Consider the following 22,972-nt stretch of genomic DNA (forward strand, 5'->3'; position numbering starts at 1 on the left):
TACTGAACTATATGTCTCTGTTTCCTCGTACACTCTAGGCTACTCCAGATTTCCACTAGTCACCAAACACACACTGTGTTGCATTGAATACAGTTTAGAAATAAGTCATTTGGTTTTATTTTATTTATGATCGTGGCTCATTTTAAACCGCGTCCGTGATGCACTTTGATTGCCTAAAATATTTTTCAGCTGGGTTGGTCTCAAACATTTTCTATTGTGGTCTTAATTGTCGTCCCTTTGAAGAAGTTTATCTATAATTATAGACCATTATCCCGTAGTAAGCATCCCAACAGCAGTTAATTATGATGGCTATGGCATTTGCTGAAGTTCAGCGAACTAGCCTCGACATCTCCACACACACACACGCACGCACGCGCCCTCTGTGAAACTGACCGATTTCTTTTATTATCTCTGACCCACTGTGTACATTTGAATACTGGTCCTTACAAATGACACCAGATGACAAAAAGAAAAAGTGTTAGAGCAGTGTAGGCTACTCCCATGCAGGGCCAGCTGGATCAGATCACGCCGATTATCATCGACCTAAGGGCAGGGAAACACCACGTTTCTCACCCCAGTGACACTGTGCTGTCTCTGAGTAGCAATTACGCAGATAAATGTGGGAAACAGCGTATAGCGATATCATGAGGAACCGACATCGCCGCTTCTGTTATCTGTTATGAGAAGTGAATAGAGGGCTAACAAGAATGTTGGAAATACGGGATGAGAAAAATCATATTAGGCTATCTTCTTAAAATTAGGCCATTGGCCTTCTTAATGTATCGCATTTATCGAGTAGAAATTCGGTTGATAGGGTAGCCTACAGTTTAATACGAATATTCAAAAGAACATCACCTCAATCGTAGTCTGAAAGAAAAAACGTTCAACCCTTTAGTGTCATTTTACAACCACGTTATGAGGCATTTCGTTTTATAACAGGCAGAAATATTTATTCTGACTGCTAATATTTTTTTGTTATTTAAGTCTACATTTTAGCGGCCTATCTTGGATGATTCATAATTTAACCTATATAGGCTATCTCTCCTCTCCATCTTTTAATCAAGCACATCACTCTCGACCTTCAAAGCACATGTCAAATTTACAGCGTTTGGATAGGCAAAATTAACATTGCAATTTCATCGAAAATTAGCAACAAAAATGCACGAGTGTTGGAGCACTGAAACCTCTTAGTTTGCCCCTCTTAGGGGCTTCTGAAGGGGGGAAAAGATGACCATAACCATTCTGCCAAAGGCCTCATTTGAACTGGACAGCCAGGCTACATCTTTTTCCAAAATGCATCGTGGAACAGTAATCCTGGAGTAAAAGTCTTTACTGACCATGTTTATCTCGTCACATGGCTGATACAAAATACTCATGATGCTGCTTGTCATTTCAAAACTCCAATATAACTTTTACATTAGGGTTCAACTGGTCCTCCACTCACTCTCTCTCTCTCTCTCTCTCTCTCTCTCTCTCTCTCTCTCTCTCTCTCTCTCTCTCTCTCTCTCTCTCTCTCTCGTTTCGCTCTTAGACACACAGTCGTTTTTCTTCAAGCAATGCATGACGCCATCAAATGCTGCACCAGCAAAAAACTTCAATCCCCTTCATGAATAGTAAAAACAGCTCCTTCTTTATAAATAAAAATGTTATTATTAGTAGTAGCCTAGTAGTAGTAGTAGTAACAATAATATTACATAAATATAATTTTTATTATGCAGTTAATTTAGTCGTCATTGACCTTTTTTGTTTTGGCTAAATTCCTTAAATAAATGGATGGAAGTTGCAGTGGTTAGTTGATAATTAATTGTTAGAAGTTATATTTTAATCCTGTGCTTGTATTTATTTTCAGGATGCTTAAAAGGATCAAGACAATATGAACACCTTTCATGATGTAAGAGTGATATCCTAATAAAGCACAATTAAAGCTATTATCAATGAGGTAATTTCCACTCCAACTTATTTTGCAAAACAATATTTATTATTAATGAAAAACACCGTGTAAAAAATAGCACACTCCGAATATACAGTACCAAAGAATGTACATTGTTTATTAGGCTACTGAGAAGTACACGTTGTATAAAAATGCTCGATTTTCACCCTTGTGAATTTTCATTACAAAGTACAAATAATAAAATCAATTTGCCAAACTAGAAAACATCTGTGCTTTCACACAAAATATATCATTGTAGACATCTGACAATTTATTTTATAGCCTGTTAAAAATGTTGTCCTGAGACGCCCTATGCAGTGATTACCACAATCACACTGACAACGAAAAGTTCGTGGGGGCGAAAATTAGATTGAACTAAATGTTAACATAAATATATATTTATATTTCACAGCTTGAATATAGGCACGAACGTGTAAATGTTCACCATTCAGCTGTGTGAAACAAAACAGTACAAAAATAATCCTACCTTAAGGAGTGTATCGCTTTAAAAATGTGACGTTTAGTTTAAAAAAAAAATTAACAGCCGCTAGTGCCACTCACAATCCGGTTTGCGTAGCTTTCTTGTAAAGACGTCGGTCCGTGCAAGACTCCCGGTAGTTGGTTTGGGGAGTGCTGAGACGCGAGGGTCGGCGGCAGCACCGGGACCACCGGGACCACCGTGGAAGTCCGTGAGGCACAATGCGAGAGCGTAGGGCTTAAAGAGCTCCCGATAATGCTGTCTATGGAAAAGGGTGAGCGGTGAACCGGGGACTTGGCCGCTGTCTGTAAGGGGGAAGAAAGCCCAGGACTAAGAGGAGGATAGAAGCGGGAACGGGTGAGCTCCGTTGTGGTTGGCATGAGGGAAGGCGCGGGGATGAGAGTTCCGGTGTGAGGATGCCGGGACGGGGGCGGCTGATGCTGCTGGAAGGCGAGGAGCGCGGAATGTGCATGATAAGACTGAAGCTGCAGACCGTATCCACAACCGTAAGGGCCGTAGCCGTAGGCAGCGGCCGCGGGGAGAAAGCCTCCGTGCTCGCGGAGAAGTTCAGGTGCCTGCTGGCGCTTAAAGCGTTTCCGGCGGCGTAGAAAGCTCCCGTTATCAAACATGTCGGCGGACTCTGGGTCCAGTGTCCAGTAGTTGCCTTTACCGGGGTTCCCGGGCTCCCGTGGTATCTTGACGAAGCAGTCGTTAAGGGACAGGTTGTGCCGGATAGAGTTTTGCCAAGCTGGGAACTTTTCCCGGTAGTACGGAAATCTGTTACTGATGAAGTCACAGATCTCGCTGAGCGTCAGGCGCTTCTTGGGACTCTGGAGGATTGCCATGGTGATGAGTGCGATGTAGGAGTATGGGGGCTTCACCAGCGTGTTTTTACTTGCTGGCTTGTAGGGGTCCCGTGCGGCGGAGCCATCCACACAAGACGGCGAGCCGCTGAGCAGGATCTCGTCGTGCATCTGAGCTACCTCGTCCACGTAGGAGCGCGTATGGCCGTCACCATCATCTCCCTCCCCAACCACGTCGATGTCGGTCTCCTCCGAGAGCACAGACGCATCCGACATCTCGGAGCTCAAAGTCATGGCTCTCTCGGCTCCCTGATGGGCTACGGCGGAAGAGCGCTGGGCGAGCTGAGCCTGCGTGTTACCTGCGCTCTCCAATCGAGGGAACTCATAAGACGCGCCGAGCAGATGCAGAGAGGACGTGCCAGTGTGTCACCAGTGCCATAGGGTTTTAATGGATTACTGTCGGCATGGAATCAAGAGGTTGCCCAGATCCCCACATCCACACGTTTACTCTGTCTGGGGAGACCCTCCTAAAGGCCAGACCAGGATTCCAAAGAGGGCGGACCGATCCCTTGCGCTTTATACCAGCTCGCTGATCACATGACAACAAAGCGTCACCGCTGCTGTTGAAGAGATAAAAAAAAAAAAATCAGTCTTTGAAAATAATCTAAAGAACGGTGAGGTTCTGTCTTTGGCGGTCATCGCCGCCGCTTAATCCACTGGTTTTGTGGGATATTCCTGGGTCTTCTTTTATAGCCTTTAATGACTCGAAGATGTAAGAAGCTTAGCGAACTAAGCACATCGTTATGGTAGGACCCTCCCTGCTATTGTTATATATTTATAGCCTATTAGCCTATAATAGCATATTTAGGTCTGTTCAGGTACTGAGCATGACGTTTAATGTGGACATAATGGAATTGTAGATGATTTTCAGAAATGCTTCAAAACATCCACTCGGTTCCATGTCTGCCTCACTACGCATCGCAGTTTGCGTGACACGGGAGTGCACTAGATCATCCGCGAGCCACTGGTAATGGAAAAAAAGTCAGCTGTTAACTCGCATCAGTCACGCGGATCACGAAAGAGCATTCTAGCTCGCAAAAAAGCAGGGCACATGCGCATGTGCCCTATCCCGAGAGGCCAACATTGTCATATTCATAATTAATTTTAGCAACTGGTCTGGCAAGAGTCATTTTTAAAATGTTAAAGAAGTAGGATATTTGTAAGTAAAGGCTACTGGCATATTGGACGCTTCTGTCAGGATTTTACATTTTAAAAAATTATAAGAAAAAGGGCCTGTGTGTATCATTTGTGACAAAGCGCATCCATAATAATATGCGTCCAACGGGAAAACAGGCCTTAATCGAAACAAGAGTTTAGTACTTAAAGCATTAAAAAGTCCATGAAAAGGTTATGCTGCTTGAAAATACAAAACCAAAAGTAGACTACCTTATCCTTGCACGGCTCATCATAATTAGCCTAAACATAACTAGGATTAAAAATCTTTTTGTATAAAAAAAAAACAAAAAACATTCAGCTGTACAGTGTGTGATATTTTCCCTTTAACGGGGAGTGTCTGTCTTTTTGTTTTCTTGTTTTTACACAGTGAGCCTAAAGCCGAATGTTAGTACCGGTATTAGCTTCTCTCGACAGCTGAATGTTAAATAAAGACTATATCAAGTGATTGTTGTGGTTAACAAAACACTTACAAACACTGCATTAAAATATTTAAAGGCGTAATGTTTTCATTCATTTGTTATTTGTTTGTTTGAATAAACAATTATCAAATATAATAATTCACGTAACTTAACTTCACTGTTATTATTATTGTTGTTATTATTATTATTATTATTATTATTATTACTACTGTAATAACCTAATAATATTAGACCTAATAACAATCATAAAATGTTTTAGTAATAATTTAGTTTACTAATAATTTAGTAGGCCAAAAAAAAAAAAAAAAAAAAAAAAACAGTCATGAAGCTCGCTTTAAATTTTTAAAAGAAAAAAAGGAAAAGAAAGAAAGAAAAAAAATAGAAAATTGTATATAAAGTTGGCTACTAAAACAACTTGTGGTTAGGAGTGATGAAAACACTTGTCCAAAAGACACACACCGCTGACCCATAGAAACTCGTGTCCCCGACATAAAAAAAAAGGTATTTTCAAACTCCTCAAAATGAATTATCTTTTCCTTCTTTATTACAGTTTCATGTTGGTTCTGGAGGATGCAGTGGGTATAAGGGGTATTTTTGTATGATTGCAAAAACATCTGGTCCGGTTTGATGGCCGTTTTATGGTAACTCATGTGGTCAGGCTTGTGTATTAACATATATTTACTTCAGCCAGCAGTTATTAAGGGCTGTGAGAGTGCCATCTCGCGGCAGTTCAGATCACACTGTATAGCCATTAACCCTTCTTTCCAGGTTTATCTCAATTTTAGCTAAGCTATTCTGTTTTGGTTCCACGGGATTATTATTTTACAAAAACTTTCAAAAATTGTGTTATTTTGCAAGCAATTAGGCTAATTGATGGAATCAATTGAAATTCATTTAATGTTAATTCGTTTCATAACTCAGTCATATTTATATTTAAATATAGGCTATGTTCAGTATTAAAAACATTTTCATAATCAAAACTTTAATTTAGTCGTTAATTAGTTTAACTTAATCTTTGGGCTAATTAGGCCTAAGTCTTTTTAAATCAGTCTTTATAAGCTAATAGCGCTGGTTCATTTTTTACTTGGTTTTTGCTATTTGACTTGTGGAAAAAAGGTAGGCTGTAGGGACCATAATCATGGTTGTAGCTATAGCTAATATATTTAATTCACACAGTTAGCTAAACGTGATTCGTGCTGCAAAATGAGGAGGAATTATTAGCCTACAGAAAATCGTCAAGTCAAAATGCAATCATAAGCTGCTTAAACTATTTAGTGAAACCAAAACGAAATGATATATGCTGTTTGTTTACATCAGAAACTGATCAGAAACAATTTTGGCAGTGGAATACATTTTAACTACCAACCTTAGCTGTTTCATCGTTGCGGCACGATTTAAAAGAAGCACACTTTAAATTCTGAAGATTGGTCAGAAAGCGCGTGCTGTGCGGCTAAATAAACTTTCAGCAGGACATTAGCCTATTAATCCTAAAACTAGTAGGCCAATGCAGTTATGAACACTGGTAAAGAATAAATTGTTTAAATTAACTTGGTTTAAAAAATAAATCTAGGATAGTTATTTAAATAGGTAGCCTATAGGCTAGTAGTCATTATTTAAAAATGAACACTTACTGGTTGGATAGTAGGCTATTGCTACAGGCCATTTTTTTGGGGGGGAAGACGGTGATGTCCTGATGATCTGGATTGTGCGTAGGCTAACACGCACAATCCAGATCATCAGGACATCACAATAACTGGCAGTGATGTTCCTATTGGCTGTGGCTTAATTATTCTGCGCGTGCGAGTGAATGAAATCGAGTTTTGAGAACCGGGGCGCCGTGAGACGGGTCAGGGCTTGTGTGTGTGGTTAAACCACATCTAAAGTGTTTCTAAAGTCCCGCAGGGGTGACGCTTTCCGTGCCACAGGGTAGGCTGCCCATGAAAGCACTTCCCTGCCACGGCTGCTCTGGGTGACAAGTCCCGTGAATGCACCGGTAATCAGAATTGTAACAACTAAAACATCTGCAGAGATTCGCACGTGCTCTACAATTAATTTCACATGCACGGCGTAAAACATTAAACGTGTGCGTTTCAGAAGTGCCTGAAAAATTCAGCTGCAAGGAGTCCTATATGACACAGTAGCCGACTATACCAATCACATGGAGTCTTTTTCCTGTTGCGTGTTCTAATATTTCGAGTCGCCTAAAAGTGGAAAATCATTTATTTTGAAATAGGCTATTCCGCTGCACTGTGGAACGCTTAGTTACTTTTATAGTTTAGTATTTTCTGGAAGAAGAAAAAAAAAATATTTTATGGAAATTTCGATTAGCCTATACATTGGCAGGATATCAAAAATGGTGCGAGAGCTAACAAAAAAAGAAGCTTTTTATTATTATTATTATTATTATTATGCATTTAGTTAGGTTTCTGGCTTGTCTGCCAGCTCAGAAAGCTAACAGCTCAGCGATTCTAGCTCATATAACCTAACACTCGTAATTTAGCCTACTTTCTGAGGATTTCTGACATGGGCAAATCCAGACTTCATAATTTCATGCAATGTGATTATTTATTCTGATATAAAGTCACATTTTCATAGGCTACATTTCTTTATTCAGCTCTTTTTCATATTTTTTTTTATCATTTGTTATATGCAGCAGAATACACAATTTTTCTCGGCCTACAAATGGTGTAGGCTTAATATTGTTTCATAGCTGTAATACTCTTTAATATACGGTTTCCTAGCAGTAGCCTACAATTTTAAACACATAGGCTACTAACAGATGTTATTAATGGTTATAAAAATGCATATTCATTTGAGATTGTATATGGATCTGAGACAAAGTCATCATATATAACTCAACAAAGTTATTAAACTTGCAGCCCACCATACTTGAGGGCAGGACTTCAATAACAAGTGTTCAAGTACAGAACAGATTGGGACGACATAATTTCTGGTTGATAGTGTGTAATTTAAACTCACTTTTATCTTTTATCTTATAACATTACACCAATATCGCACAAAAGAGACCCGACAATGCTGGCCGATTCTATTCTTGGCCCAGAGTTGTGCAGGGCTGCAGGCAGGCAGGCTGGTTTCTGGATCCAGCCCACTGCGTCGCATTTCAGCCCTGTCGTCACTTCCGTCTTCCTCTCTCGCTTCCATCTTGCTCTCCGCGTGTGTTTGCTGCTAGCGTGCAGGTCAGTGAGGAGCTCTAAAATACTCTATTTCCTGCACAACCACTCCTGGTTCCGAGGCTCAAGGTAAATAAGTACCTCATTAACCAAAAGCGGCTGCTGTTTTGTAAGAATCACCCGCGGAAAGATGGCTGAATTGGTTCGGGTGAGACTCGGCCCTGCCGGGGGAGACCCGGGCCTGAGAGCGCGTGAAAATAGCACTGCTGCTAGCGCACTACAAACAAACTCCACGAGTCTTCGCACGCGACAGATTGATCTAATGCGTTTTACATTTATATTTACAGACAGAATGCTAATATAGCGTTTTTATTTACGACTTTTTCTTCATCGTTTTCGTGTAATAAATTGGCTAACATTTTTCTTTGTGGACTACTAACATCTGTTTAATCAGAGTTTTGTGTTGCAAACTTTGAAGAGTTGAATAGCATTGTCGGTCTGGAAGTGTTATTTTGCGGTGTAACAACCACATGACTTTTGCTGCTTTAGTTAAGCGGTCGCTCTTTCTCAACAGGCCTTGACAGCAAGCTTCGATCTTTTGCTCCTAACTGTCCGCTGCTCCTAAAAGAAAATAGTCGTTTTCTGATTTAAGTGTGTTTGAAAATGATTAAAGACTTAATTTGGTCGTTTTATGAATGGCTGTGCATGTGTGTGTGTTGAAGTTTTGTAGGCTAAAGATAAGTTTGTCTGCTGAATTTGTCATTCAGACCGCACCCCGAAACATATTCGTGTTGTAACTTCATCCCGTTCTCCACACTATCATTGACATCCTTCTGTCTTTCAGATGAAAGAAACGATAATGAACCAGGAGAAATTAGCCAAGTTGCAGGCACAAGTCCGCATTGGTGGAAAGGTAAGGGCTGATAACAAACAAACATTAAAACCTTGGTAATGTATATTTACTTCATAAATATCAGGCTAAATAGGAGTAGTTCCTCACATATTGATGCCGTTTTGATAGGGCACCGCTCGCAGAAAGAAGAAGGTGGTCCACAGAACGGCTACTGCCGATGACAAAAAGCTCCAGTTCTCCCTGAAGAAATTGGGAGTAAATAACATCTCTGGCATTGAGGAGGTAAGGATTGGCTCAACTAAATACAAGTTTACATTTACGAATTAAAAGTCTTTCTATTTTGGTCTTTCAATTTTCATGCTGTTGTTTTGCAGGTGAACATGTTTACAAACCAGGGCACGGTGATCCACTTCAACAATCCCAAAGTGCAGGCCTCACTGGCAGCCAATACCTTCACCATCACAGGCCACGCCGAGACCAAGCAGCTGACAGAGATGCTGCCCTCTATCCTCAACCAGTTGGGCGCTGACAGCCTGACCAGTCTGCGCAGACTCGCAGAGGCCCTGCCCAAACAAGGTGTGTTCTGTTCTCAAAATGGGTCAGATCGCACGAGTCAGACAGAGGCAGTGTGTCACATTTCTTTGTTTCTTTCATTAAAGAAACAAGAACTAACTAAACCCACAAAGTAGTGTGTGTTGCAAACAGGTGTAAGCGTATTTTTGGGGGAGGGGTGTGTCATTGCTGCTGGTCTGTTCCTAGAGAGTAGGCTACACTTTAAAATAGACTTTTAGTTGGTTATATATGCATAGACTGAGTGAGTGTCTGTCTCAAGCTGGAATACCAAAACTTTTGTCAGCTGAACCCATTTGACCTAAACATTTCTTTGAAGTACCCCTAAAGATTTTAAGCTAACATTTCAATTTAGCAGGGTCACTATTATCAGTTCTTTGATGGTTAAAGGGATAGTTCACCTAAAAGTGAAAGAATGGTCATCATTTACTTGCCCTCATGTCATTCCAAATCCGTAAGACTTCTGTTCATTTTCAAAACAAATGAAGACATTTTAAGGAAATCTGACAGATTATTGACCGTTTACGCAACTACAAATTTGATGCTTCAAAAAGTTCATAAAGAAATAGTAAAACTAATCCTTATGAATTGAGTGGTTTTGTCTAAATTTTCTGAAGAGACTCAATTGCTTTGATGCATAGATTGAATTTAGGCCTTTTATTCTCTTAAATATTGATCATTAACAGAAGCTCAACAGTACTTGCTTGACGTGCGAGAACAAAAACCGAGAATTAAATGCGAGAATTAAGCATGCTTGAGCTTCCGTTTACCTTAAGTGTGCATTGAAGAACTTTTATATGTGAATAAAAGCCTAAATTCAATCTGTTCATCACATAAAGCAATTTGAAGCCTCAAAGTGGTAGTTTCGTAGCTGTCAATGGGGAGAAATAAATCTCTCAGATTCATTGAAATATCTTCATCTGTGCTTTGAAGATGAACAAAAGTCTTAAGAGTTGGGAACGACATGAGGGCAAGTGATGACAGAATTTTCATTTTTGGGTGAACTATCCATTTAATGGTCAAATCACGGTCAGGTTTTTTTTGTATTTTAATTTAAATATTTTGAATTAACTGTCAAACCCCAGTTTGGAAAACCTTGGTCTGAAGGAAGACTAAAATACATATTTATCTTGGAAATGCAAAATTGGATGATTTTTCTCTCGCTCTCTCTCTCTCTCGCTCTCGCTCTCGCTCTCGTTCGTTCTAATGTATGTCTGAAGGCTTTTAATTCTGTTCATTATTAGAAGTAATATCTTGTTGGGGCTTATGGTTAATCTGAGCTGAAGCATCCCATATCAGATGCATGTTTAGCCATGCTATTATGGAAAGATCTCTTTTGACAGTATTATAAACGATCACTGTAAATGCTCCAATCTCCAACTAACAGTGTGTTGTTTAAAATGGTGAATGTTTGGACATTTTACATTTTTCTCCTAATTTTTTCCAGCTGGTGATGGAAAGGCACCGGTAGCTGGTGGAGAGGAAGATGATGACGAAGTTCCAGGTCAGTATGTTGCCCTGAAACTTTCCCCCCTCCCTAATCCGCTTTAACCATATCTTTAAATTGCAATGCGCATTAACCATAAGATTGTTTTTTTGTTTTTGTACGTTTTTTATTATTCCTTGTGTATTTTAAATGCCTCCTAGTTTGAGCTTCACAATCATTACCATATGGGTTTCTGTGCGTGTGGTAATGTAAGCAAAGCATAGTTGCTTGTGTTGTGGAAATGTCCAAAAAAGGAGGGTTTCAGCAGGTTGTCTAGGCTGTTACATTGTCAACATATACAAGTGTTTAAAATCTCCTCTATTGTTTATGAGCACTGAAAGCTCGGTTTGCTTTTCTTTTTAAAGAGAGGGGGGCAAACACATACGGTTGCCATTACAATTCCCCAGTTCTCCTTCCTGAGCAAACTCCAGTTAGTAACTCAAGTCTTGCACATGTACAGTATGATTACATCTCCGACACTGCAAAATTAGCTCACCCGTGCGATGACAAAAAGGGTTAACAGCTTGTGCCATTGTGCCCATTACAGAGATTCAACCTTTTCTGTCCCCTCTGAAAACAAAGTCCAGCCTTCTGTTAGTGATTCCCTTTCTGATGCCCTGGAGCAGAAAAGTTTATATTCCATTTATCAGATTTCATCTCCTAAAAGGCAACCTGCTTTGATCCTCTGCGGTTTCATTTTTACAGCTGTGGACTTTTCAGTCTCCCGGTGCTCGTTTATGCTCTCTATGGAAATGACTTGCACACGTGGGCTCACTCAAGTGAAAGAAAAGCACAGAAATTGCTCTTTCAGATCACGTCTATAAACACTCGGACAGCTTTTCATAAAGATGAGATTTAAGGGTACGTTTACATGACAACGATGTACTAAAAATAGAAAAGTTTTTCCATTGCATTTTTTTGTAAAAAAAAAAAAAAAAGTTTAAAATCGCTGTATAATGCATTCCAGGCCAGTAGTTGTAAAGAAAAGCTATGCACCTATAGAATGAACATGTCATATGCATGCGCATCATGCATTTTCACAAACTTGTGTTTTTTTTATACAAAGACAATAAGTTTTCAAAAATGGCCATATTCCACGAATGGCCAAAATGCAGAAGTTTTTAGTTGAAAATGGTGTTGTGTAAACAGCCCCTTTGTCATCAATCTCACATTGATTAAATGTTTCTTCATAAATCCTGTATTACCTACAAATGGTAAAGGGTTAGTTAACCCAAAAATGAAAGTTCTGTCATTAATTACTCACCCTCATGTTGTTCCAAACAAGATTTCGGTGCGAAGTTGGTACTGAAATTTAAAAAATGTGACTCTGTGAGCGGAATCATAAACACCTGATTGCCCATTGTGCTCATGCGCTTATCAAATATGTCTGTGATTGGTTATAATGATCAGCGCTTCAAAAACATGTAAATATACATCAATGGCGCTCTTCACCGAGCGCTTACGCAAATGCACACGGGAGCGTTGTAAATAATTTAAGTCTTTGTAACCCCTTTGAGTTGCCTACATGTAGAGATTATATTGTTTTACTGAATCCACATTTTTTTCTCTTTGCAGATCTTGTGGAGAATTTCGATGAGGCTTCAAAGAATGAGGCAAATTAACATCATGGGAAGGAAAGGCGTGTGAGATCTCTGGTCTCAGCGGAGACTTGTGGGACTTTTTTCCCCTATTCTTTTATAAATGTATTGCATCCCTGAATCTACTATATCTTTTTCGTGCACTGCTGTGGCCCTCATGTGTCCATGCTGAGAGTGTGAGATTGATTGAACCACACAAGTTCATGCACAGTTTTACTGGCATGTGTGTTTGCTTGTGCGGTCCAAGAGGCATCTTTGCCTCCACCTTCCCTGTTACTGAGGCTCACTCATTTGGAGCTTGTCTGAATCAACATCTGGAAATAAACATTTGCTATTGACAAAAAGATTATTAAACACTGTTGTTGCGTTTAATTGGGGATGAGGACACTCCATGCTGTTAACAAACAATTACGATTCTTTAGGGATTGGTACAAAAAAACATTACAAAAACTTATGTTAGAAATGCAGTGCACTTTTTAAATAATAGTTTTTCAGACATCAATCAGATACATCCTTTAGTACAAGTAAAAGTTTATTTACAGTTTTGTAGAACAAAATTTGCCATAAAAAGAGGGCAATCCAAAGAGTAAACCTGAACACATTCTTTCTGGGAGCAACAGCAAAAAGTGACAGTTGAATTAGTACTTGGACATCTCTCACTGTAAACTGTTGCTGTAAATCTGTTTTGCTCTCCGTTGATTCCAAATTACCCGATTTAGATTCTTCATTTTATGAACCATTCTTAATACCAGTCAAGTTTAATGTGAAACTGCTTCGTTTTCAAGTACACATAGCAAACCGGCAAAGATCATTTGCCTAAAACACACATCACATTGACTAAACACAAACACACATATACATATATATACTGTATAATATATTAAATTCAAAAATCTATTACTGATGTCAGCAATTGTCATGTGTTTATGGATCAGTACATTTATTTTGTTCATTCAATGGTGGATTCAAAAATGACAGTTCACTTCATCAGTTGGCAGATATTGAACACTCGTGACACTTAAATATTCACTCCAATTTGTCTTGTCCATGCCATGGTTATTCTTTGATACCTTGCAGTAGCTTCAGAAGATGAGCCTCCAAGACCTGTTGGACTGGGAAACATGAAGAATTACAATTATATTAATGTTGAGACAGTAAGACCAACACAAAACATAAGGTTAATGATCTCAGCTTCATCAGATATTCATATTTTAAGAAAGCTAAGCTTTATGGTATTATTTAACACTGATGGGAATCTTGTTAGTGTTACCATTTCTATGGCCCATCGCCACAGCCATGTCCATAGCGTTGAACCCAGAGTCCGACTCCATGGTTGGGTCAGCTCCACTCTCTGTTCAGTGATCAGAAGTCATATCCATTACATTACAGTGAACCAAACCTTTGAAAAAAACGAAACACTGGAATGCATTGGAGTGAAATGAACTGAATTCAAAGTAAGCCTTTTACCTAAGAGGATTTCCACACAGCGAACATGATTACCATGCACTGCATAGAGTAACGGAGCACCACCATTCTGAAAATGCATAAACACTGCTTTAAGTGCAGATCATTTTTTTGCTTGAACATTGATTCTGACTTCTACACCTCATAGCAAGAAGTATATTCACACCATATAACAATACTAGGAAAAACTATTCGACTATTTATCTCACTATTTAACCCCCACCCAACAAACCCATTTACATTACTGTTAAACTACCAGCATATTTAGCAAAGTACTATACTGCACTACAGTCACCGACACGATTTTAATTTACAGAACTTATATTATTAGATGTCTTCAGAAATCATGTGTCCACTTACCCAATCGTACTCATTGACGTCAACTCCACAGTCAATAAGCATTCTGACAATATCTGTGTACCCTTTACTGCAGGCCAATGACAGTGCACTCTCTCTCCCTTTGGCCAAGAGATGAGGATCTGCACCCTGAAAGCAAAGGATTGTGAGTATCTAAAAATTTAGCCATTCAATTTGACTTCTGCTTTGTGTCCCAGGCGGCTCCAACCCACTGAGGCTTTTAGCTAAAATTTCAAAAGAATGACAGAGGGCTGAAAGTAGAAAGAATAACAAACTGCTTTGTGTAGGTATATTTGGACTATTTGATCTCAGTGATCAGTTAAAGATAGCTTTGAAGAACTGATATAGTGGAAGTGTACAGTATTTTGCACTCACACTCTGTAACAGGAACTCCACCACAGCAATCTGTCCATGAGCTGCTGCCCACATCAGTGGGGTGAATCCTTCCTCATCCTGCAGGTTTATCACAGACTCTAATTTAAAGAGAAAAAGGAAGATAATTGTCAGCTCCTCATTTATCTCAAGTTTAGACATAATTGACCTAAGAGATAATAATTACACCACTTTTCAAGTTTGGGGTCAGTGTGTGTGTGTATATATATATATATATATATACAGGTGCTGGTCATAAAATTAGAATATCATCAAAAAGTTGATTTATTTCAGTAATTCCGTTAAAAAAGTGAAACTTGTATATTATATAGACTCATTGCATGCAAAGTGAGATATCTCAAGCCTTTATTTGTTATAATTTTGATGATTATGGCTTACAGCTTGTGAAAACCACAAAATCAAAATCTCAGAAAATTAGAATATTACATGAAATCACACAGTAATTACACAGTGATACCATGGTCATTGAACCAGGTTTTGGTTATTTTGGCAGTGTGGGCCGGTGCAAATCCTGCTGGAAAATGAAGTCAGCATCTCCATAAAGCTTGTCTGCTGAAGGAAGCATGAAGTGCTCTGAAAATGTCCTGGTAGACGGCTGCGTTGAGTGGACAGCGCAGTGGACCAACACCAGCCGATGACATGGCTCCCCAAACCAACACAGACTGTGGAAACTTCACACTGGACTTCAAGCATCTTGGATTGTGTGCCTCCCCATTCTTCCTCCAGACTCTGGGACCTTGGTTTCCAAATGAGATGCAAAATTTGCTCTCATCAGAAAAGAGGACTTTGGTCCACTGTGCTTTATTAAATCCAGAGTCAACGCAGCCGTCTACCAGGACATTTTCAGAGCACTTCATGCTTCCTTCATTTTCCAGCAGGATTTGCACCTGCCCGCACTGCCAAAAAGAACCAAAACCTGGTTCAATGACCATGGTATCACTGTGTAATTACTGTGTGATTTCATGTAATATTCTAATTTTCTGAGATTTTGATTTTGTGGTTTTCACAAGCTGTAAGCCATAATCATCAAAATTATAACAAATAAAGGCTTGAGATATCTCACTTTGCATGCAATGAGTCTATATAATATACAAGTTTCACTTTTTTAACGGAATTACTGAAATAAATCAACTTTTTGATGATATTCTAATTTTATGACCAGCACCTGTATATATATATATGTGTGTACACACAGTATATATATTCATTCATTAATACATTTATTCAGCAAGGACACATTGAATTAAATTAAAGTGACAGTAAAGACATTTATAATGAAAAAAAATATCAGTTTCTACAAAAATATTAAGCAGCACAACTTGATTCAACATTAATAATAAGCAATGTTCTGAAGAATCATGTGACACTGAAGACTGGAGTTGATGCTGAAAATTCAGCTTTGCCATCACAGGAATAAATTACATGTTAAAATATATTAAAATAGAAACAATCAAATAAACGCAGTCTTGGTGAGCATAATAAACTTTCAACTTTCAAAAACTTACAAACGTTTGAACAGTATTTAAGACCAAACTGCACTTTTGCTTCACATCAATTTTACAAACTTGCCTTGTTCTATTCGACTTGCAAGAAACACCATCTCTCCTTGTGCCGCCAACTGATGTATAGACAGTGCTAGAAAAGAGGGGAAAAAGGTGAACATGAAGTTATAGTCATGGTTTTAGCTGGAGGGCCAACGTCCTGCAGAGTTTAGCTCCATCTTGTCCCAATATACCTGGCCTGAAAGGTTTTAGTAATCCTGAAGACCTTGATTGCCTCGGTTCAGGGGTGTTTATTGGGGTTGGAGCTAAACTCTGCGGGACAGTGGCATTCCTGAAGCAGGATTGGACAACACCGGAGTAGATTGACAAATATCAGTGGATAGTTTTGCCAAATGAAATGAGAAGACTTACAGTGAACAAGCAACGGTGTGGATGAGACCTCGTTCCCACGGTGTTTGTTGGTGAGTGTAGTGGACTGCTTAATGGGAGAGAAGTGTTTGGTGGTCGATGGCGTGTACACATGCCTAACCTGAATACCAGGTGAGGGAGATGTTTGGATATTACATTCCGCTGTAGAGAGAGAAACAGAAACACAACATCTTAAAGACTTCTCTGACAATGATATTCACCAAAAAGGTGGTGATTTTCCTCCATTCATTTGCTTTACCTTTAAATAACACAGAGGCCACCTCCAGATCAGAGTTCACCTGGTCCTGGATGTTTTTACTGTCTTCCTCGTTCAGCGACTTCACGAAGCGTGAGCATACGTTCATGTCAAAGCGATTGGGTAATATAAACTTTATCCCCATGGCGTTCTGCGAGTTGGCATCCTCCACTGAGCCAATGCTGACTGATGGCTCGACTTTGATGCCCGTCACCTCTGGTAATGGGCACAAACCTTCCATCTCCTCCGATGCCATTGTCCACACAGGATCTGTTATATTCCACAGAAGCTACAAATGATCTTGAGCTTGTTCCATAAATAGAATCAAACCCTTATGGTTGGGGGATGATGTCTGCCTCCCATACAGAATAAAGCTTTTGTACCTGGGATATTTAGACAGAGATATTTACATTAATGGAAATATGTGAACGATCAACTGTAAGTCGTATGGCAACATTGTAAACGTAACCGCAAAGGCTACCGTGTTGGTGACATCAGTGCCACAGTTTGAGTTCATAACAGCAATACTATAAACCCACAACTGATGAATCATCAAGGTTATTATGATGGTATTATAATAACAGATTTCATTGTGGAATTTTAGCCGTGCACGTTTGATCCTGGACAAAAATACATGCCCGACAAATGAGCGTGCTAAATGTCAGTGTGAACAAAACAAGGTTAGCCAACCAGCTAACTAACGTTACCTTTGCATAAATACTCTGTTAACCAGTAAAAAGGAAGTGAAACCTTTACTGTACAAATACCTCTTAATTCCAGGGTGTACATTTTATCAGTTAAAATACAGACGGGAAACGAGAGAGCACACCGGGTTAGTTCATTGTGCAGCATAGCTTGATTTCTAATGCAAGATTAACGGGCTACGGCTACTGTCGTATTATTTCAGCAATAAATACAACGACTGTACACGGTTATGGAACATTTTATCGTAAAAGTAAACCTTAGTTTATATTACATTATGTAATCATAAATACCTACCGAGTTTATTAATATCGTGTGTTTCGAAATGACGGGTTGTTCTTGAGGTTGATTGTAAATAAAGTTTTTTCAAAAGCTGAGAGGGTGGAGTCAGGCTGAATCCGAAATCGCCCCTTAAACCCTCACTATTCCATACGTTAGTCCACTAATAATGTTCACTTGAAGGAGTGAATGGATAGGAGTCAGTGAATTCGGACAGCCGTTGAGCGTCCATCGGTTGTACACTTGCAATGTTGAATGAGTGCACTCAGTAATGGTTTCGGACAGCACTAACGTGGAGGCGATTTCGGATTCAGCCAGTGTGTTCATCGACATGTGGATGTTGAAATGCAGAGAATAATAATTTGTAATAACATTGTACCTTACCCATGGTCCCATATGGTAACCATATTTGTCACTAAGTTTCCTCAACTGATTTACAATATTTAATTTTCATTTCATTTCACCCCTATCTTAGCCTAATAATAGCATAATAGTACGAGGACTACCTAATATTATACCTAATACTAACACTGTCAGTTTGACAAGTCAGAAAAGAGCTGTGATTATGTCATCAATATAATACACTCCTACATTTTTGAGCTCACAGAAGTTGCATGTGACATATGAGCAACACTTATAAAGACTTACAACCAAAAATCAAGATTAGTTTTACCTATAGCAATCATTGCATTGTAAATTACAATTATTTGACTTGCATAACCCAAAGTAGCTGTTATAATATAATCTATAAGTAAAATACATTTGAAAAGTAGTATGAAAAAAAGTTTCCAATGTGACCTTCTTAGAAAGCTTAGGAAACACCTACTGCAGTTACTGTAACAAAATTGTCCTACTTCCAAAACATAAAGCTTATTCACTGTTATGACAAGAATAGGCTCTATAATTTACTTATTTTCTGTTTATACAGATATTTTATTTATTTGTTTGTTTGAATTAAATTAATGTGCTAACATATAGCAATGTGTTTGTTTGAAGTCAAGCAAAGCTTGCATGACATCTTCGGTGATGTTTTTGAGTATGTGTCCTCATGAGCTCTTTTCATTTGTTTATTACAAACTATTTGTGTAATTTTGGAATTAGTGGTCACTGCATATGTAATCCTCTATCAAAGCCTTTCTCAGAACCGAGTGGAGCGATGCCTAAATATTTATGTAAAATCTGGTCCAAACAACTGAGTGAAAAGGAAACAAAGTAGACTAGAGTCTGGCCCACTGCAAACCACTGAATATCCATAATAACATTTCCATTCTCTGCTTGGGTACAGTTGAAATGTTCAGTGCAATTTGAACAGGCAGCTGCATTTCTCACTGTAGTATAAGGGATGTCACTGCTTGATGGAAGTTGTGATTGGAAAACATTTATTTTTTGTGAGATGCATGTTTTATTTATTCAGAAATGCTTTGCAGTGTTTTTATTATTTGTCATGCATCAAGAAAACAAATGAACTCCATTGTTTTATCCTCACTATCCAGTGCTTTTTTATAGTTTTTCATGATTTCCTATTCCGCTATTGACTGACTCTGCAATCGTGCATTTACAAGGCTGTAGTTTTTCCGTCTGGTTGCACAATGCCAAACTGATTAGATGGGATATACTCAGACCTGTCAAAGTTCTGTCAAAAGCCCCATTCACTTTTGTGTTCTCACTTGCTCTCTAGTGCCCTGTTTGTACAGATAGACCCCTCTATGGATAACCCTAAATCTTTAGCCATACACGGCGACTGAAAATGCTTTTTAAGTCTAATAATCACTGTTCTTCGTCAAAGTACTTTGTAGAAAGTAAATACATTTTTTTTATTGAATAAAATGCTCTTTCTATTTTTCTGTCTTTTATCATCCTAGATCTAATGTTTAATGTTTCTGTGCATAATTGGAGAATTGAATTGAAAAGCGCCCCTCTTTGGTAGTGTATATTATGCTTACCCAGATCCCATACCATTAAAAATAACTGTAACAACTGTGGACGTGTTCGTGTTATTGCTAGGCTGATTATTATTATTATTATTATTTTACATTGTAATGGACTATCTTAGCCTAAGCTTTAAGATAATGTAACACTTTCACTGGCTCTCCTTGAACTTTGAGCTCTCCTTGAGCTTTTCTGGGATTGCTGATCTGAGGGATCTTAATTCAGCAGCTTGCGGTTCTTGCTTGACTTTGACCCCTCGTGTTTCATGGCTTTAACTCTGTTTGTTTTGAGTTGACTGTGAGACTAATTCACACACATGCCTCCAAAGCTCCAAAGTGGAGATTTCCTAACTCCGTGATTAGGGACTTTTCGGGATGAGGCAGCATTTTAAACTCTTGTTTAGGACTTAGCCAGTTTATGCTCCACTAATCTTTTTTTTTTTTTTTTGGCACTAGAAGGCCTGCTTCAGTCAAAACTAAGTTTCATCCCAATTCTTATACTGAATCATAATTTTAATGTTACAAATGATAATCATATAGGCCCTTTTCAGTTACTGAACCACACTCTTGCATACTTTGTTGTTTTACCACCTTGAAAAAGACAAGGGCAAGTGCAGAGAGGATACACTTGCCCCATAAAAATGGCAAGGCTATATGGGACCCTGGACCACAAAACCAGTCACATGTGTAATTTTTTTTTTATTTTTTTAGATTTGTACAGCATATGGATTGAGATTTATACAGATTTATTTGAGATTTATACAGCATATGGAATTGAGATTTATACCGCATATGGAAGCTGAATAAATAAGCTTTCCATTGATGTATGGTTTGTTAGGATATGACAATATTTGGCCGAGATACAATTATTAGAAAGTCTGGAATCTGAGGGTGCAAAAAAATCGAAACATTGAGAAAATGAGAAAAAAACTTTTAAATTTGTCCATTTATGTTCGTGATTGTGCTGCATTCACTCACTAAAATAAATGTTATATATCTTTATGGTAGGCAATTTACAAAATATCTTCATGGAACATGATTTTTACTTAATATCCGAATGATTTTTGGCATAAAAGAAAAATCGATAATTTTGACCCATATACAATGTATTATTGGCTATTGCCACAAATGTACCTGTGCGACATGTGACTGGTTTTGTGATCCAAGGTCACATATACTTTCTATATAACAGCTTGAAAAAAAAAAAAAAACATTCCAGAGCATAATTATACACATTTGACCTGTTTCTGTAATTACCAAGAACAAAATAATAATGCTGATTGAGCCAATGGATTACAAATTCTTTGGTATTAATGACTTTGGACAAATACGAAAGGGTGAATTTGCATTGTTTGAGTTACAGTACTTAACAGAATAATCAAAACTCTGTTTTGTGTGCTAGGTAGAATTAGAAGTGATTTGAATAAATGGATTAATCCAAGTAAAAAAAACTAAATTGTATAATCTGTTCCAACACAAACACACATAATGCAGTATTTCTTGTAAACCTTTCCTGAACTTTTGAGGAGATTAACAGCTAAAAGGTTTGGCTATATAGGCACTGACAAAATAAATGGAGTGTGGTTTGAAAATATGCAAAGACTTTGCAGGTGAGCTGCCCATTAAGTGTCATGACCAGGAACAAAAAGCATACTCAAAAAAATATAATGTAAATGTAAGCCACTTAATTATGAATATCCTGTTGTTTCTGGTGTCTTGCCTGTATTTTTTCATCTTGTCATCTTTTGTTTCAATCCATAAATCATTAAATATCAGCATATGGAAAAGGCTTTAAGACAAAAAATACATCTTGACAGTAACACCATGCACTGCATGTGAGCAAATTTAGATTTATTTTTTAGGCGTCACAAAAATTAAAATTTGGTTTTATTTTTTATCTATCAGAGTTAAACAATCATAATTATGGTGTAAAAGCTAAAATTCTGACATTAATAAAATCATTATTACGAGATAAGTAGTTGAAATTATGACATGAGGCAAAAGTATGAGATAAAGTTTTTCTGAGCGTGACGTTATTGTGAAACAGTTAAAGACGGAATGGCTTTCCCTGTGGAAACGCAAGGTGTAAGTCATAAAATGAGATGGATTACACAGAAATTTTTTCCCCATTTATTTCAATTGTTTTTGTTTTTGTTTTTACATTTGGTACAACAAAAATGACATCATATGCTAAAATGACTGTATAAGTGAATCAAATAATAATACAAAAATAATGTTAGCAAATGTTTGATATGTGAAAGTGTTACATATTCAAAAAGCAAAAGTGATTTCGTCAAATGACATTTCATGTGTCATCATAATAGAAAATGATCTCCTATTATCATTGATCCAGGGATTTCTTCTTTTTGCAATTCTCCAGTGACCTCAGGTGGAGTTCGGTAGTTGAAAAGTTTCAAGGAGGTTTTGTGAAGTGTAGCTTTGTAAATGTGCTCCCTGCTGTGCCAATGGAGGGCTCCGGCCAGCAAGAGCCAAAGATCGTTACCTGACTGGGCCAACGGGAGTGCAGTTTTGGTTACATGGAATGAGGGGGATCTTGTGTTCCCTGTTTTTGCTTTGATGGACACCTGGGTCAAATTTGGAAACACAGAAAACTTTCAGACACACATCTATAGTAAACAACTCCCAAAATTGTACAATATAATGTTAAGAAAAAGGTCTGGCTGTGCACTTGCCAGATTGGCCTGATTATTATCATTGTTTTGTTTTTTACCATAGTAAATTGTCATTTTGTCTTGTATATTGTCAATTGTAAATAATTAGATGATAGTGCTGTTTAAGAACTGATTGACTCACACACTGTTTGTTGGCCAGCTCCCTTCGTCTCGGTGTATTCTGGGATGTGAGAGCGTGTTACACTGTAAAAAATGATATGATCAATAATTTATGACAACATATTACTTTAACTCATCAAAATAAGCAAAAGTTATACAAGATTCAACTCATATAAAGTCAGTTCAATAAAAATTAAGTTGGAATGACTTAAACATCCAAGTTTTTTTTTATATATATATTTTTTATATATATACAGTGTAGAGGGGATCTGTCATTCAGGGCTGATGGTGTGACTAAACCCGGAGCCAAAGGAGGCAGCAGTGGGAGAGTTGCCTGATGAATAGGCTGATAACGTGAGACCCTACTGGACACCCTTGCATGTTCTT

At 38.2% G+C, this 22,972-nt stretch overlaps 4 protein-coding genes across 6 annotated transcripts in view; 2 read left to right on the top strand and 2 right to left on the bottom strand.

Annotated features, from left to right (window-relative positions):
• LOC307158361 (uncharacterized protein) overlaps positions 1 to 1,872 on the top strand; it is a 76,133-nt gene extending 74,261 nt beyond the window's left edge. The window contains exon 9 of one of the 2 annotated variants that reach the window (XM_079870850.1): positions 1,850 to 1,872. The gene's annotated coding sequence lies outside the window, so the exon portion shown is untranslated. The remainder of the gene's footprint in view (positions 1 to 1,849) is intronic. The other variant, XM_079870852.1, reaches the window with a different exon arrangement.
• A 97-nt stretch (positions 1,873 to 1,969) lies between these two features.
• On the bottom strand, positions 1,970 to 3,838 carry foxd1 (forkhead box D1). Its single transcript, XM_079871246.1, has one exon. The coding sequence runs from the start codon at positions 3,503 to 3,505 to the stop codon at positions 2,468 to 2,470; it is 1,038 nt and encodes a 345-aa protein (XP_079727372.1). The 5' UTR covers positions 3,506 to 3,838; the 3' UTR covers positions 1,970 to 2,467.
• A 4,129-nt stretch (positions 3,839 to 7,967) lies between these two features.
• Positions 7,968 to 12,858, top strand: btf3 (basic transcription factor 3). Of its 2 annotated transcripts, none has more exons than XM_079871249.1 (6): positions 7,968 to 8,063; positions 8,842 to 8,910; positions 9,019 to 9,132; positions 9,225 to 9,426; positions 10,868 to 10,924; positions 12,482 to 12,858. In XM_079871249.1, the coding sequence occupies exons 2-6, from the start codon at positions 8,842 to 8,844 to the stop codon at positions 12,526 to 12,528; spliced, it is 489 nt and encodes a 162-aa protein (XP_079727375.1). In that variant the 5' UTR covers positions 7,968 to 8,063; the 3' UTR covers positions 12,529 to 12,858. The 2 variants fall into 2 exon arrangements, with proteins under 2 accessions (XP_079727375.1, XP_079727374.1); XM_079871248.1 differs by having other exon boundaries at positions 8,012 to 8,126.
• ankra2 (ankyrin repeat, family A (RFXANK-like), 2) lies at positions 12,769 to 18,128 on the bottom strand. Its single transcript, XM_079871247.1, has 9 exons — positions 17,884 to 18,128; positions 16,888 to 17,267; positions 16,632 to 16,790; positions 16,288 to 16,353; positions 14,701 to 14,798; positions 14,329 to 14,454; positions 13,972 to 14,038; positions 13,775 to 13,855; positions 12,769 to 13,616 (listed from the first exon to the last, which is right to left on the bottom strand). The coding sequence occupies exons 2-9, from the start codon at positions 17,138 to 17,140 to the stop codon at positions 13,561 to 13,563; spliced, it is 906 nt and encodes a 301-aa protein (XP_079727373.1). The 5' UTR covers positions 17,141 to 17,267; positions 17,884 to 18,128; the 3' UTR covers positions 12,769 to 13,560.
• Positions 18,129 to 22,972: the final 4,844 nt, after the last annotated feature.

This window comes from Squalius cephalus, assembly GCF_949319135.1.
Source record: "Squalius cephalus genome assembly, chromosome: 5".
NCBI classification, from domain to species: Eukaryota; Metazoa; Chordata; class Actinopteri; order Cypriniformes; family Leuciscidae; genus Squalius; species Squalius cephalus.